A 16,883-nucleotide genomic window follows, 5' to 3' on the forward strand; every position below is an offset into this window, starting at 1 on the left:
GGTGGGAGATGTTTATTAAGGCAAAATTTTTACAGATTTTTTTTTTTTAATGAAAGCAAATTTTTGCAGGATTTTTACTATTATCCACTCGTGGAAAAACTTGGTGTGACACTTAGGAAAACTTACTGGAAATTGTAATTCCTCAGTTTAATACTGTAATTGTCTTGGAATACTACTTATTAGCAAAGAGAATGCATTTAACTGAATTACAGGACCAAATCACAATTATCTCCTATGTAATACAGGAGATTTCTAGTATTTAACTTAAATCAGAATTATAATTTATGAAAGACTATTATTCTTCTGAATATTGGCTATTCTTTATAGTTATTTTGCAGGCCACTGCAATATTTTATAGTGGTCCAGGCAAAAGCAAGATACACACAGAAGACTGAATAGTGCTGGATGATATAGATTTTTAAGAATTATATGTGATTTCTGTCATGCATTTTGTGAAATAGAAACATGTAATACAATTACAAGAATTACTTAGTAAGCAGACTGATTTCTGGTTAGATTCACATACACTGCACATTTACAATTAGTAAACAATTAAAACATATAGCTGAACAGCTTGAAACAATTGTGAAACAATCATCATTACCACACCATAATAAAAGGAATTGAGGACCAACGAGGAAATAAGTTTTTTACAAATGGAGTGGTTGTTATCCACGTTTTATGTTTGATCATAATATTACAGAAATAACAAGTAAACTATTAGACTCAACACCACTTCACAGAAAGTTCTAAAATTACATTTGGGAAGCTAACTAAAATTAACTAAAATTACAGAAATAACATATTGAAATGCGACTTTAGGAACCATAATACAGTTTAAGATTTATGTCTAAGCAGTAAAGCAATAAGGTTGTTAGTTAGAACACCATTTTACATTCAGTTAAAAATGTTATCACCTGTCATATGAAGAAAAAAAATGACTGCAAGTAATTGTTTGCCCTCTAGCTTATTATACTTGAATATATTAGGTACAGGGTTTAATTATTAAAATCACCTCTGGACTAGAACATAGCATTGTTCAACACCACTTCACTAATTCTTTATTTGAAAATTAAAACTACCTTCTGCTGCAACTCTTTCTAACTGTCATTATGAGCACTTGGTATTTTATATAATGTTTTAGAAGAGCCTTTAGAGTTGACCTTTAACTAAACTTCCTGAGCTTGAGAGAGACAAATTCTCTTTTCTCTGCAAGCGATACAGAGATAATTGTGGCCCTTGTTAAAATTCTTAATGCTAATCTATGAATCACAGAATACAGAAGAAATGACAGTGTACAGGGATTTCTCATCTCCTATTTGGTTTGCCCACTATAAAGGTACATCATGTCCTCTAAGTATTGCTTTCTAACAAAAAAAAAAAATCAAGAATTTACGAAGGATTTTATGTTACAGGTTGCTTCAGTATTTCTATAAAATGTATGTCTTTAAACATATGCACTGCTGGTTTGAAATCTATAGATGCTAAAGTAGTGGTAAGTAGCAAAGTCAACTAAGATAAGTACAAAAATTAGAATCCTTACCCTAAACCCTCGATTGAGTCTGTCTTTCATAATGCCAATAAATTCTTTGTAACTCAACTGGTCATCTCTGTCGACATCAAAAATCTTGAACACTGTGTTCACCAAATGTGCTGAAAGCTTCACACCTGTGGCTACATACACAGCACGCTTAAATTCATCTGCATAAGGAGAGCACCAGAAAAAAAATGTAAAAAGTGAATTTAATAGTACTTTGTGAACAGCATATTATGAAATACAAGTAAACTTTTAACCTGAGTTTTCACATTTAAATACTCAAAAAAACAAGAAGTGAAAATTAGGGCTGAATTTCACAGTTCTAAACCAAGTAGTTCTTAACTGATATAAAATGACACTGCTTAATTGGTGCCAATTGTTTTACACAGAAGATAACAGTCCATATATTATACTATGTGCAATAACAAAATTAGAAAAACATATTATAATTAAACCTATGTCACATATATGGCATTTACTTATTTGACACAACACTGAACCCAAGAAACAGAGCAGGAGAAAATGACACAATCCCTTGGTAAGGGCACATGAGGTAGGACCATCCTGGTGTTACTGGGTCGGACTCATGAGGAGGCTACTTGAGGAGAGCATGCAAGTCTGACCACTTTGCATATTGCTCACCTTGCACTCCCCAAGCATCACAACTGTTTTATTAAGGGTTTTAGTAGGTCATACATGCCTAGTTCTTTCAGTACCCACTTACGGATTTGTTAAAAATCTGTCTGATCTGTCTTTGCACCTTGTGACACTGTTTTCTTCTACAGACTTTGTAGAAGGCCAAGTTTCAGATGCTCACTGTGTAAAGAAATGCTTTTGTTTGCTTAAATCTGATCTCTCACTGGTGTCATCAAGTGCCTCTTAACTCCTGTATTGTAGGATTTGATGGACAATTATTCTGCGTTCAGCTTGTCCCCCACTTACACGACTTTGCACAATATCTCTCATGATATGACCAAGCCTTCTCCTCTGAAAGCTGGAGTCCTAGCATTTTTAGCCTTTTACTGGAAATATTAAAACTAGGAAATACAAAACATATTTGCATTTTTGTCAACAGTTCTATATGGATATCAATGTATTTTTGTAAAAATACAGATATTTACCTTGACCTATGGAACGACTTGCAAAATTATACATTTGCATTGCAATTGTAAAGTCTTCTAGATTGTTCAAGAATTGAAAAAATGATCTAAATTCTTCAAATGTGATACCCTAAAAAGCAGGAGAACAATATGCACTGTAAGAATTATCAGTAGTAACAACAACTGAATAAACAAACCTTGCAATTATACATGTCTACTTCATTTAAGAACAGATACCACACCCATTAAAAAAAAAGGGGGGGAATTGTAGTAAAAGTCAGTAAAGCAGAGAACTGGAGTTTCTTGAGGAATGCAGTATGTCCTTCCTCTGTGCGACTGCAACAAGACTGCAATTCTCATCAGAGCAAATCAAAAATACTGTTCCATTGCTGAGGGCAATTTTTAAGAATTCCATGATTATTACAATATGGTAGTCAATACTGAGAATAAAAAATGTAGGTTTGGAAGAACACTGGAGTGTGTTTACTACTGAAAACCTGCAAACCACTATTATATATATGTGAGTGTGTCTGCTCATATAAACACATTGAATGAATCCATAAATGTATGTTATGATCTACCTTAAGCCTGTATTTTAAGGTGCAATTTTTACATATCCAGCTTTAGACACCCAAGTCTCTTCAGCTGATACTCCAAGTATCAAGTACTGGAAGGTTTGTTCAGCTTTTAAAAAAATCTATTGCATTTTGACCAGACTTTAGAGTATCTTCTGTGAAAGTTTCACTGAAAGTTTCTTGTTAGAAGAGCTTACTTTATCTTCATTCCTTGTGATATTTTTTCTGCTCTTCTCTCATCTTAATTAGAGATCCAAAGACCTGATAAACTATCTCTAAATCAATTTTGAAAGAGACCTGAAAATGAGACTTTGAATTAAGCCAGGACCATTGCTTATATCAAATTCCCATTGGTCTCAGCCATTCTGAACATGGAATGGCATTTTTTGTCAAACCTTGATCTCCCTAGACTCATTTAACTATAATTCCTGTCTATTTTTCTGTTTGTTTTTATCCTTTTATCCTGTTTAAGTACTTGTCTCTGAAAATATACTTGAAGGCAATAGTAAGACCTGTGAGCCTTTCTGTTCAAACTCAAACATTGATCTATGTCTGTTCTCAAACATATACATAGTCTTTATGGTATGTTGGAACACAGAAAACATACAAATGTAACTTTGTGCCAGAGGAGAAGATGGCAGAGGTTGGATGCAAACCAACATGAAACAGCAAGGACTGTGGAAATTGTGGATAGCAGTGTAATACTGTTGTAATAAAAGAATTTAATAGGTCTCCACACACTTGAGATGCAAACCCCTGCTTAAACGATCCTACCTAAGTGCTAGCTAAGATTTATAAACTCTTTGGAGAGCTTGGCCCATCTCCATCATGAACTGCTTTTCTCAACAAGCAGATCCTTCACAATTGGGAGGAAACTTTCATACACACAAGAAGAACAACCTCCTTATTTAAATTTTTATCCTAAAAACTTAGTATTTTTGTTTCATTGCATTTGACACTAATAGTTTATGTGCCCAAGTTCTAGTTCTCGCCCTGTGTTTAGACTGAAAACTCTATTGGACTGGAATAATTCTGTCATGCATTTGTGAAATTCCTAGATCAGTGAAACTTCATGGCAAAATAGCCATCGTAGAAAACATGCACCGAAGTCTTGAGCTGACATTTTCAGGTTCACAAATCCTTCATGTGCACCTATTTGTCCATAAAAATTCTGAATGCACAAAATAAGTGTAAGAGGTCAGGCTACTGCAAAAATCGTGTCTGTGTGCATGACTTTTGCTTTTCCTAATAAACTGTCTCTTTCTCATCCCTCAAGTTTCTGGCTTTTATCCTTCCAATTCTCTCTCTGATCCTGCTGGTGGGGGAGTGAGTGAATGGCTTTGTGGGGCTTGGTCAATGGCTGGGGTTAAACCATGACAAAAAAAAGAAGCTAACTTTTTAATTTATGTGGACAGATTAGATTTTACTACATCAAAGAAAATTCAGATTAATGTACCAATGCTGCTAAAAATGCAGACTTTCTTCAGAGCTGATATCCATAGCAATTCACGATGCCAGCTTAAATGAATCACTGCTTGGCATCTAGTTAGTAAAAGGAGGAAGACATCCTGTGAGCAGGCAGCATGCCAGCTGAACGTTTTAATGTAACTAAAATATTACAAAAGATCATCATGTTGCTTTAGGGGCTTCTTCGTACAGTGCCGTGAAAGATTAACATCGCCAGCTGTGAGAGTAGGGGCTTATAACTTTACAGACTCGACTAATTTTTCTTCTAAATGGAATCCTCTGGTTAGTATTAGTATTGCAGCATACCACTGTCATGAAGTAGAGAGCACATTTTATAATTTTCAAATTATAGTGTTATGACAAGTGTAAAAAACGTGACAACATTTGAACAACATATGAACAACACCTCCATGGCAGTAAGAGGCAAAGTCTCATTCTCGAAAGCCTGTGGCCAGCATTAAGAGATGTCACAGGGATTTACTTTTTCCACTGTACTGACAGGACATTTACCAAGCCAATGATACAAAGTTATGAAAAACAGCAATGTCTTCTTTCACTTAATGGAGGTATAGCATATGGCATACAGATACATGGCACCGGTCCAGTGCCAGGACATTCCCAGAACACAGCATAAAAGTCTATTTGTAAACAAGTGACAAAGCTTTCTGCATGTAAGTTTTCCTTAACTGATGGTCCCACCAGAGACCAAGAAGAGGAAATTACAGCGGAATACTTGCTATGACTTTGGAAGACCTAGAGATGAACTTCAAAGAATACTTTGTGTTCAAAAAAAATGTCTGTACTTATATTAACTTCACCTTTGACATTCAAAGTATTTCTCTATACCTACAACTGTCATTATTTTTCAGTTTCTCAGGTGATACTTACATGTGGATACTAAAAAGCTAGATGCAGAGGAATTTTCCAGCTTTCTGAAGCATCCTGGGAAGTTTTCCTTCCTCACGCAAGCTAGCTGAAAACAGTTTGAGGTTTTTGTAAACCAAGACTGTATCTAAAACCTGCTAACTTGTTTTCCAGTTTTTGTTATGGTACATTGGAAGATTGTTTTAAAATGGGTGTTGTGGAGTCTCAGCCAATCATTCTGGGGGTGGTTGATCAAGGGACCAATGTCATGCCACTCTTGCGACCCAAGGTATATAACCGGATTTATAATTAACTGCCCCACTTTCTCCTGAACTTGAATCCTGTGTCATTCTTGCCGTCCTCGGTACAACAGCTACACTTACATCGTTGTTTCTATGCAAGACCCGAAGTGAGTGGCTTTGTTTTTTTAGATTTCCATCTGGAACCATGCAGTTATAGCAGTTCTGTTGCACTGTCTTGGCTCTGAATATTGAAAGCTGCACAGACCTTTTATGGCAGTTTGATCTGAGCACCTCAGCAGCTAGACCAGGAACTTGGAAAGGGTGACTGAGCAGGAACTCTGATCCCAATCTTACTTCTTCATCTTACACCTAATCTGGTCAAAGAGATACCCCTGCTTTCCCAGCTATATTTAACTCTCAGTGGCCCTAACTGCTGTAAAACCACAGGAAGAACCAGACAATCCAACTATCTGAACACAAAATTGTTGATTTTTTGGAGTGTGCTTCAATCAGGTCAGTTGACTGATCTTACTTACTGTGAAGACTGAAATGACAATATCACTTCTCAAATAAAAAAACCCCAAACAAACTGTTCAAACTGATTTATTACTTTTGTTTGCAAGCTCTGCTGTCAATGTTATTAAAGGATATAGCTATTGAAAGAGTTAGATTTCTAGGCCAGATTAATCTGATTTCCTTCTGTAAACACAAACAGAAGAAGTATATCCAAACCATCCTTTGTTTGAAGGGCTACTTTTAATGTTATCCTCTAGATTATCACTGATGCACAGTTGCTACTACATTTCTCTCAGATACACTTCTGACAACATATTTGTTGTTAAATAAATCAAGAACTATCTACCTCATGACCTTTACTGTTTATAGTATATCTGTCTCTTCAGTCATTAAAAAACCCATACATCCAACAATAATTACAATCAATCTACTATTAAGACTATGTAACAATGAGAAAAAATGTGATGTTATTTCTGAAGAGATGCTACTCCAGTGGCAGTGCAAAGAAGGAAGGACAGGGAAGGTGCGGGGAGGGGAGGTGCGGGGAGGTGCGGGGAGGTGCGGGGAGGTGCCGGGAGAGGAGAGGAGAGGAGAGGAGAGGAGAGGAGAGGAGAGGAGAGGAGAGGAGAGGAGAGGAGAGGAGAGGAGAGGAGAGGAGAGGAGAGGAGAGGAGAGGAGAGGAGAGGAGAGGAGAGGAGAGGAGAGGAGAGGAGAGGAGAGGAGAGGAGAGGAGAGGAGAGGAGAGGAGAGGAGAGGAGAGGAGAGGAGAGGAGAGGAGAGGAGAGGAGAGGAGAGGAGAGGAGAGGAGAGGAGAGGAGAGGAGAGGAGAGGAGAGGAGAGGAGAAAGGGTTTTTTTAATAATTCAATGCTAGAATATTGTTCTTTTTAACATCTTATGGTTTTTGCAATTTAACCTGTATTTTTATCCTCTATCTGAACTTCAACAATATTACTAGCTAAATCCTATGGAACATAATTCTATGCTATTTATTCTTCTACTTTTTATTCAGCGAGTAATCTGAAAAACCAGGGACACCGTTTATGATCAGAATAAAATCCTGGTGCTAAGTAATTCAGTCCAAGAAAGCTATGTTTTCATCTTAATGACACTGGGACTGCATGCTGTGGTCAACTGCTAAACAATTACCTTTTCTTCAGGAATACTGCAGCGCATGTTCTCCAGGTAACTTGATGTATTTTCCACATTTGTATACCTCAAGAGAATATGGGCAAAGTCTTCCTCACTGATGGTGTTCATCCCATTAGAGTAGGAAAGGAATTCTATCTCTAGAACCTCAGTTTGCAGGTTATCCATAAATCTAAAGCACAAACATAAACATGAAGAAATTGTCATACTTTATATTTCTACTATTCATGTCCTTAAAAGACTCATAGAATATGAGCCAAAAAATGTTACACAAATTAGTTCTCCTTTTGCTGCAGTGATGGTAAATTTGGTAAATCCCTTATCTATATTGACATATTTTCTAGTCAATATAACAATCTTAACACAATAACGAAATGTGTCAGTATGGTTTAAAATTATTTGATAGTAACATTTCTAATTTAATTCTAGTTTGTGTTTGCCCAGTTTTCTTCTTCAGTGGGCCACAGATCTTTATTTGTATATGCTAAACTCAAAATTCCATCATGGTACTACATTTATTCCCAGAATTTATTCCCCATGTAGTTAGAGTCTGCAATTTAACCTCACCTTTGTAAGAAGCCAAGTATGATGAGTGCTTGCAGTCTTTCAATCTAACCCTTTTTTAAAAATATTTCACCGTTCTTATGATATTTCTATAAACTCTTCCCAACTTGACAACCCATTTAGTATATTCTGGACACCAAATATAAAAACAGCTACCTATAAAAAGGAAATGTAACTTCCCTGATTCTGTGTGATGTCCTAGTCCTACAACCAAGGGTGAAATTAGCTCCTTGGTCACAGTAGTGCACTGGTAGCTCAAGTTCAGCTGATTGTCAACTACAACCCGTAGCATTCTAACTAGATGCTGTTTGAAAAACTACCTTCTTTGCTGCTTCCTACTTTGAACTTACATCATGATTTCACTTAATGATACAGTTATTTATATTATGTAAAATACTGAATACTTTTCAGGACTCTTCATTTAAGGCAAACTATTTTGCAAACTTCTGATTGATTGGAATACACAGCTAAGTGATAATGATAAAGATGATAGGTACTTGGAGTATTTACTGAGGAAGCAAGAACTAAACATTGTATCTCTTTCAATTATACAGAAGCATACAGTTTTATGGTTCTTTTTTTATGGCACTCTCCCTGTATTTTAAAATTCTGTATTTATTGGCACAATGACTAAGCTAATAGCCAAATGTTTTTTAAAGCACTGACAAACAGTCATAAAAGATATAGATAATTCAAAATCAAGAAAGAAGTTCCTACCTACCAATGAGGACAGGGCTAGGGTATAACCTTTCCACCCCAAACTAACTAAACACACAAGTGCTAACAAAATTTGCAAAAGCAGCAGCATTGGAAGAGGACTTTTTACTGTTTGGCCACTTATTGTTTTATTTTGGTCTTTGTGTATATAACGCACACAAAGGGAACATAAACTATATAAACATACCTGCACAAGCTATGTGTATCGTAATATAATACATATTCATTAGAACAGCTATACAAATACTTTTTAAAAGGAATTAATAAAGTTGAGACTGACCTATAAAAATCTTCGAAGTTCAGTTCAGCTTTTCCTTTCTTGCCAAAAAAGTGTACAAGCAGTGTAGTATCAGACAGTGAACTTGAAATATCATCAGCACGCTTAAATATTAGAATAAAAAAAGTTAAAGGCCACAATTGGATCAGATACAGAAGTATAATCTGAGAATGCCTATCATCATAATAGACTTTTCTATTAAAAGTTTGTGTTTTATGTTCATAGTTGTAAAAAAGATTTTAGTGTTAAAATCCATTAAATTAATTTTAGCACGCATTTTTCACACAAAAGTATCACTAGCTGTTAATTGCATTTAGTAGAAAATAGTTAAATCAACAAAATGATGTAATGGAAGCTGCAATGAAGGGGGAAAAGGCATAAAAAATAAAACAGAAACTTGTGAGAAAAAAAAAAATCCTTGTCAGTTAAGGTAAACCATAAACATAACTCCCTTTGTACACAATATCCTTTCCCTTCTACTATGAAACTACAAAGAAATTAAAGGACATTAGTTCATATAATCTTAGTTTATATTTCAAAAAGTAAGTATGGGTTTGTGTTCCAAAACCACATTAGTTAAGTGTACTTTACATGATTCTTTTCTGTAACTGGCAGATAACTACAGTTTAAATGTTATTGCCCAAACACATTTAAAACACCAGAATTGTGAAAGATTTTGAAATAATGAAGCAATATTTGGATTACTCCTCTCAAGAATGTTCCTCATCTACTGGGTTGCGGTCTCTGCACAGGACTGGAATCTCTGAATATGCATTAATACTTTTTCCTTAAAAAATAACAAAAGACTTTGAAGGCCAGAGTTAGAAGAGAAAGCCGACTAATTTTGACCATTTGTAATAGCAAAAGTTGCAAACAGGAGTCCCAACAGAAGTAACTATCATCTGTGTATAGTGACTGCATAACATTCCACTCTTTTTACTACATATTCATTGCCCCTAACTATTCTGTATATGCATTGATTTCACTTCTTTTAAAAAGAAGCTCTTGATACACTGAAGAATTAGAAGAATAATTCAGTAATATAAGGCTCTTGAATAAGCCACAGCAGTCCAACATGACACTGTCCTCCTGGCATTAACATGCTTCTGCTAACATTGAAATTTAAAAAGTAATATATTTAGTCTTCTTACTGTACCTGCTTAGGGATTACCCCCTGTCTGAGCTCTCATTTTTCTTAAAAAAAGACAAGACCTTATGAAAAGCAAAGAGTAGAAGAGCAGTCTCTGCTCTTCCTAGGGAAGCTACCACCCATTAGGATGTCTGCCTGCTGACTCTAGTATTGCAGTACAAAACAAGGCACAGTACAGAAACCCAGCAAATATTTGGGAGATGTAATAGTACTAATTTATCAACATAATGATAGATTATAAACCTGTGGGATCTACCATAAGTATAGAAAACTGTTTATACAGCTCTGTAAATATCTACATGTATAAACCCGCACTCAGAGTCCTTTAAGTCTGACTGCTTCTTCACTGAAGAGGCTATAAATTTGTAACAGATAGAGAAACTCTAAGTGAAGAAACCAGGAAAAAATTTTGAACAATATGCAATAGTTCAACATTATGATAAACTGCGTACCATGTAAAAGCATTTTATATCTACATTCCCTAAAACATATTATATTATTTTCAAATTAACATACTGATTTGTGAAAAATGTAAAATGCAATATTCATCAAGAGTATTTGTGTATCAACAACAAGGGAAAACACAAGGCAGTAACAACACAAATGCCTTTCTTTCAACATCAAATCTAAAGAAACGAGAGAGACTTTTCTGTTCTTTAGTATAATCAGTTTAGGACTCTCAAGATTGTATTTCATGTACTCTAGCTTCCTCTTTATTCTCATATTCTTCTCCAGGGAGAAGTAAGATGACATAGTGTATACAGAGGTAGAGATATTTCATGCCCTTCAATTAAGACAGCTCTGCTCTTCAAGTGAGCAAACTAATTCAGAAAAGTAATCACTATTTGTCTTTTAATATTGTTATCCTCCTCTACAGGACACAATATACTGAAACACAGATACCCTGATTTCTTATGTCTTTTAAGCAATTAAACCCCTAAGCACATTCATACAATTTCCCTCAAGTACACTGAAAAGATATCAAATGTTAAATTACAGCCTTTCATCTTGCAAAAACATTTCAAAACCTTAGACTTAGGTTGCATTCACCCATATCTAAAGAACCGTTTAAAAAAAAAATACAATCTGTAAGTCTTTTCACAATTCCCACTTGGTTGGCCTCACTAAATGAAAAAACCCTAAACAAAAACCTTACTGCAGAAACTCAACACAATATGCTTCTCTGCAGAACTGCAGGCAACTGAAAACTATTCCCGTGCTCCTTCTGCACTGATAGCATTAAATAAATTCTCTCTCTCATGCGGTAAAGGATAAAACCAGAAGCCTTAATCATTTAATGCTATAATTTATTTTTCATAACAAAATTAATTTTATTTATTGTTTATTTTAGATCAGTGAAAATTAAATGACCTCACCTATTTCCATGTATACAAATATAAGCCTCAATTTTGATCTAATATATTCAAATGAGAATAAAATCCTGCTCATTTCTCTTTACCTTTACACTAACTGGAATACAAATGCAAGTGAAGAGACAAACTGAAGACAAGTGTTTCAATCACCTTATTGCCTTGCTGCATAATGGCAACAGCTTTTCTTTTCAATTTTCTAACCTGAAGTGCACAAAGTCTATTTATTTTGTATTGTGCAAAATTAATTTCAAGTTCTTGATTAACAAGGGTTGACTAAAAGTAGGTAATACTTATGAGCATTGATTCCACTTTTATGGAAACATGTTCCAATTTTGATTTGATTTAATAAGAGCTTTCTTACTGCTAATTCTTGATTTTTCCAACAGTGCTAACTAACCTACTGATTTCCAGTTTCACTTAGTAATTTAAGAATAAACCCAAAAACTGAATTTAGTGATAACTGCCATATTCCAACAGGACAGTGTAATGGCTAAATTAGTAAGAACAGAAGCAGTATTATACACTGCCCGAGAAAGAAACTAGTAGTGATAAGTAACTTTTCTCTCCAAAGAGACCTTTTGATTCCCATAGCAACAAACCTTATTTACTCTCCTTTTCAACTTACATACAGCCTTCTCAAAAGCCTATAAAACAGCACAGACCCCAGTGTCACCTTGCTTTATGCCACTTTCTTACTACAAATAGCTATAGTATTATTCAGATGCAAGAGTACCTGGGAGAGATAAGAACAGGGATGAAAGCCAGCTGGCCCAAACCAAGCAAGATAAAAATAATTATGGTGAGAAGTGGGAAACTGAGAGGAGAAAATACAGAACATGACTCTTCTTCATGAAATGATTTAAAAGTGAGCAGACAGGCTTTTTATACACTTTACAGAGAATTTAAATCGCTACTGAGTATAGCTGCTATTAAGCTTCCATTACATTGTAGTTACAGATATTAGTTGGAGGCATCGGATATTAAAAAACCTCTCTCTCTTCAAATTAAACACGTGTAGAGAGATTACCAAACTTAAGTCCATCTATATTTGGGACTGGATTCATGCCAGCTAACAGTACACTAAGATGATATTTCATTCAGAAAACTCAAATGCCCCAAGCTTCTTAAATAATCAATGAAACGAGAAGCCTTCTCTCCCCTCTATGTCTCCTTACCTGACCGGACAAGAGCACTGATATTCTGGGTTTTAAAATTCAATGGAATAAATTAGGATTAATAACTGGATTAACAATTCAGAACCTCATCAATGTAGAAGCAAGGGAAGATAGGCTGGGTGTACTGCTTTATTGCAAGATTACTATGTATATGTTATTACTATGGATTTGCTGTAAATATTGTTATAAAACTCAGTTCTGTAACACTACATTTTGTTTTGTTCAAGGGCAAATGAACACAAGCTCAGAGAAATACAGAAAAGGTCTATTTAATACCTGGGAAATGTAGGTTCTACCTTAAGAGAAAAATCTTAATTTGTTTTTTTAATTTTTAATTAACATTTTTAAAAAATTTAATTAAAATTAAAAAAACCTAAAACTGAAGGCTATGACTCCATTTATAAACACAACCATGAGTAAGAAGATTAATACTAAAGAAGAAAAAGCCCTATGAAAATTAAGGAACAACAGACTGGTATAAAGAGACTAGGAGTAAATTTAGCCTGTAAATTAGAAATAAGTCCATCAAAGTCCTCAGGTTATTCAATAGCTTCTGCAGAGGAACAGCAGGGACAAAACACTAATTAATTTTAATATGAAACACACATTGATTACAAACCAAGGAAAAAGACTGTTTTACTCTGGAGGCCAGTTTTGGTTCCTTGTTCTTTTCTCACTATGATCCTGCTTACGAAACATGGAACTCTGAGACCAGAGTGGGCAGTTGCTGTATGTCCTTTAATGCCACAACCAGCAGAGCAATCACTCTCAGTGTATGGAGCACAGAAAAGCCTAAATGATCTAGTTTTCTGACCCTCTGAAATGATCAATACAAAGAAATATATGACTCAATTATCCAGAAGCAGATCATGAAACATTAATTATTAGAACTTAAAGAACTATGGAAATTAATTTGACAGCTCAGTGGTATTTCTAGACTTCCATAATGGTTGTGTAATATTAAAAAAGACTGACCAATGTTTTGGTTATCTTAAAACATTCCTGTTTTTCTCCAATAATTGAAACAATCTTTGCATTATACTTTTTGTGAAGATAGGCTCTGATAATATACATAAAAAGCACATCAGGAATATAAAGATTAAAAGATTAAAGGGCTACAACTCTCATTCAAGTTGTCATATCACTGGACGAAGCCTAAATAACAAAGGTTTCCTGAATTACTTCTCTGTGAAATGCCATCACTATTAGTGTTAGAAAATGCTTCCTACAGTGAGGACTGAAGAGGACTACATCTCCCACCTCTTTCAGAAGGTAACTTTGGTTTTTCTTGAAATTGACCTTCAATTCAACCTTCAATTATCGCACTGCACAGAACCAAATGCATCTGATCTGAGAACTTTCAGGTTTAAAACAAAAGAGTAATTAAAAGGAAAAGAAGAAACAAGGTTCATAAAACAGGAAAACAATCAGAACAGAATAAATAAAATACCAGTCTGTTTATGGACCAGAGAGGTTATTTTATACCTCTGCAAGGTCTGAAAAGAGTGCTTGGCTTGTGCTACGTCTCAAAGTATCCCAATAGCTTCTGGGGACAAGGTCCTCTCCTTCTGTTTTAAGAACCTGCAGTTTCAAGAAGCACAATTGTTTGAAAAACAAAGAACAACAGAACAACCATTTATAGACTTTAAAATCTTTTCTAACTGATCTTCAAAAGCAGGGCTTGGTTCTCTTGCTTCTAAACAGTGAAATTTTAACCAGTTACATGACACTTTGTCAATGAAAGGAACGCTGGTCTATTACAGGTATTTGCTTAATGCTCTTGGCTGCACCAAAAGTATCACCACACTCCACCTTCCCAAACAAAATCAATTTGCGGAAGTGTAAAGTGAAAATATTTACTAAAAGTACATATCAAAATAACCATTTAAACTCAGCATTTTGCCACTGTTATTTCTATCAATTCTGTTTTGCCAAAAAAAAAAAATTAATTTATATACTTACGCAATTAATTTTTTCATTTGTCAAAGCATAAATATCACCATACAATTAGTTATATAAATTTAATTTCATCTAATATTTATGATGACATCATTGCACCAAAAAAAAGGCAAAAAACAAGTCTAGGAAGTCCAACTGTAACATATTTATCAGGAAAACAATATGCACGTCTGATGATCAAACTTACCTTGTCATGTGAATGAACACTTGATTCTTTCATGCATACAATTCTGTGATTTTCTATTTTTAAGTATTCACTGAATTTGTTTTCTTACTGGAGTTACTTTAGTCAATTGAATTAGTACTTCTGGGCACGCACATTTTATTTTCATTACATGCATCACATCATAGTTACCACGTTCTGATTGGCATTTGGCCAGTGAAAGCACTCATGCAGTCCATGCCAAAGCAGTCTTAGACACAAATGCAGTATGCACCAGAACATGACTTGAAAGGATTAACCTATGCAAGTGAAAATACCTAAAATATTTAACACATTTAAAAACATCACCATATGCTTTCTACACCCTGTGGACCTCAACACTTCTAAAAAAATTAGAACTGATTTGTAAGATGAAATGAGAAGGGCCTCATGCATAAAACAGCATGTTGGACTATCCCAGATATTTTAGGGTTGCATCTCCTTGGAAGCTGGGTATCTTCAACTCCTTAGGACATCAAGGGAAACAAAAGGCTGTTACACTTCTTATTTCAGTAGGAGAAATAGAACTCCAAAGTATCGTATTTCGGGAAAGAGGGATTTTTTGGATTCCTATACACCTGAGTCTCCTTTGCATGGAGATCTCCATTCAGATAGTACGAGGGCAAAAAATATGGCACGCACCTGGGCATTATCTTGATAAAGTGCTTGAACATGGCTGGAGTCCAGCAGATTTTTTCACTAAAGCTGAAAATTACATGAGTAGAATACCTAACTAGTTTGGTTTCAGTTTAAAATAGGAGGCAGCATATGAATATGGCAATCACTGTCCAGCAAGTTTTGCTGCAGTAAAGCCTGATCTGAAATCTATTGAATCATAAGGCCTTGCATATTCTACTACATTTTTCTCACAACATTGCAGTATGCAAATCGTGTCAATTGAACATTTTAATTCAACAGACTTCCTTCCTGCATATTGCTCAAATTATAGGTGCCAACTTCACAAGAAATAAATCTGTGCATTTCTGTGAATAATTATATAAAAAAACAAATTTTAAAATTGGAATTTTACTAGTCATCTAATTCTCCTGGATTCCATCCCCTCACTTTGAGTATCACAATAATGCCACAACTAGATTAATTTTTCTATTTAAACATCAAATCAGTCTGTTTTTTAAAAACTGTTTTACTTCTGCCATGATCCAGAGATTAATCAGGTCATGATGAAGACATTAAAAACCTCAGAACATCTCTTGCTGCTTCTCTTTCCCACCCCTTGAAAATGACTGAAAAGAAGTTTACTGTCACCTAAGTAATACAAGGTCTATTTTCTGTAAAATCCTTTCCTAGTTCAGCACTGAAAGTTCTTATGTATTTGTTCTGTAAGTGAAGCATAAAAATAGGAAACCTCTCTTCAAATTTCTTTTCTGGGGGGAATGAAGAGGTGAAGGATGCACTTGACTAATTATTCACACTATACACACGGAAACAAAGAGATGGATCAAATGACTCATGCAGGATGACTTAATTTACACACATTAATTAAAAATGTGTCTATAATTTATTGAAATGTATTTTGTACTTTCCCTTAAAAATACCGTTTCCTCCATTTTACATAAATAGTGAGCAATCTTTCCTCCTGATAGGCTTGCATGTTCAGAAGGCATGCAACAATCTTTTATGCAAATCAAGATTCCTCACAATTTTACTCATTAGCAGAAATAATTTACTTGATTAAAAAGATAAATACAATAAATTTTCTCAGTGTATTATTTCATCTTGCTGGTGAAGACTGCATCAATTGAAAATAATCAGAGTACATACACTGTTAGTAGAAGTATGATATCCATAAAGTTGAAGACGCTGCATGGGCCAAGCCAAGTATCACATGTCAGAATGAAGACAAGAGAAGGGGGAAAAAAAGACAACAGAATTGGTTAAGACAAGCAAACTTTACTTTATATATTATTAGTCTTTTTGTTTATTTGTTTTCAAAATGGCAGTGAACAAAAAAAAATGGTTTCTTTTCAATCTTACTCTTGAAATTTTCAAAAGAGAAG

The 16,883-nt window shown here is 34.8% G+C and overlaps 1 protein-coding gene across 7 annotated transcripts in view; it reads right to left on the reverse strand.

The window, feature by feature from the left end:
• The window catches only part of MICU3 (mitochondrial calcium uptake family member 3), a 54,727-nt gene that overhangs the window by 9,449 nt on the left and 28,395 nt on the right, over nt 1-16,883 (reverse strand). For 2 of the 7 annotated variants that reach the window (XM_069013998.1, XM_069014000.1), the window contains exons 8-13: nt 16,648-16,686; nt 14,190-14,285; nt 9,010-9,110; nt 7,449-7,620; nt 2,659-2,767; nt 1,544-1,701 (exon numbers count right to left, since the gene is read on the reverse strand). In XM_069013998.1, coding sequence (XP_068870099.1) covers nt 1,544-1,701; nt 2,659-2,767; nt 7,449-7,620; nt 9,010-9,110; nt 14,190-14,285; nt 16,648-16,686 — 675 coding nt within the window. The remainder of the gene's footprint in view (nt 1-1,543; nt 1,702-2,658; nt 2,768-7,448; nt 7,621-9,009; nt 9,111-14,189; nt 14,286-16,647; nt 16,687-16,883) is intronic. The other 5 variants (XM_069013999.1, XM_069014001.1, XM_069014002.1 and 2 more) reach the window with 3 other exon arrangements.

Source organism: Aphelocoma coerulescens, chromosome 4 (genome assembly GCF_041296385.1).
Source record: "Aphelocoma coerulescens isolate FSJ_1873_10779 chromosome 4, UR_Acoe_1.0, whole genome shotgun sequence".
Taxonomy (NCBI): Eukaryota; Metazoa; Chordata; class Aves; order Passeriformes; family Corvidae; genus Aphelocoma; species Aphelocoma coerulescens.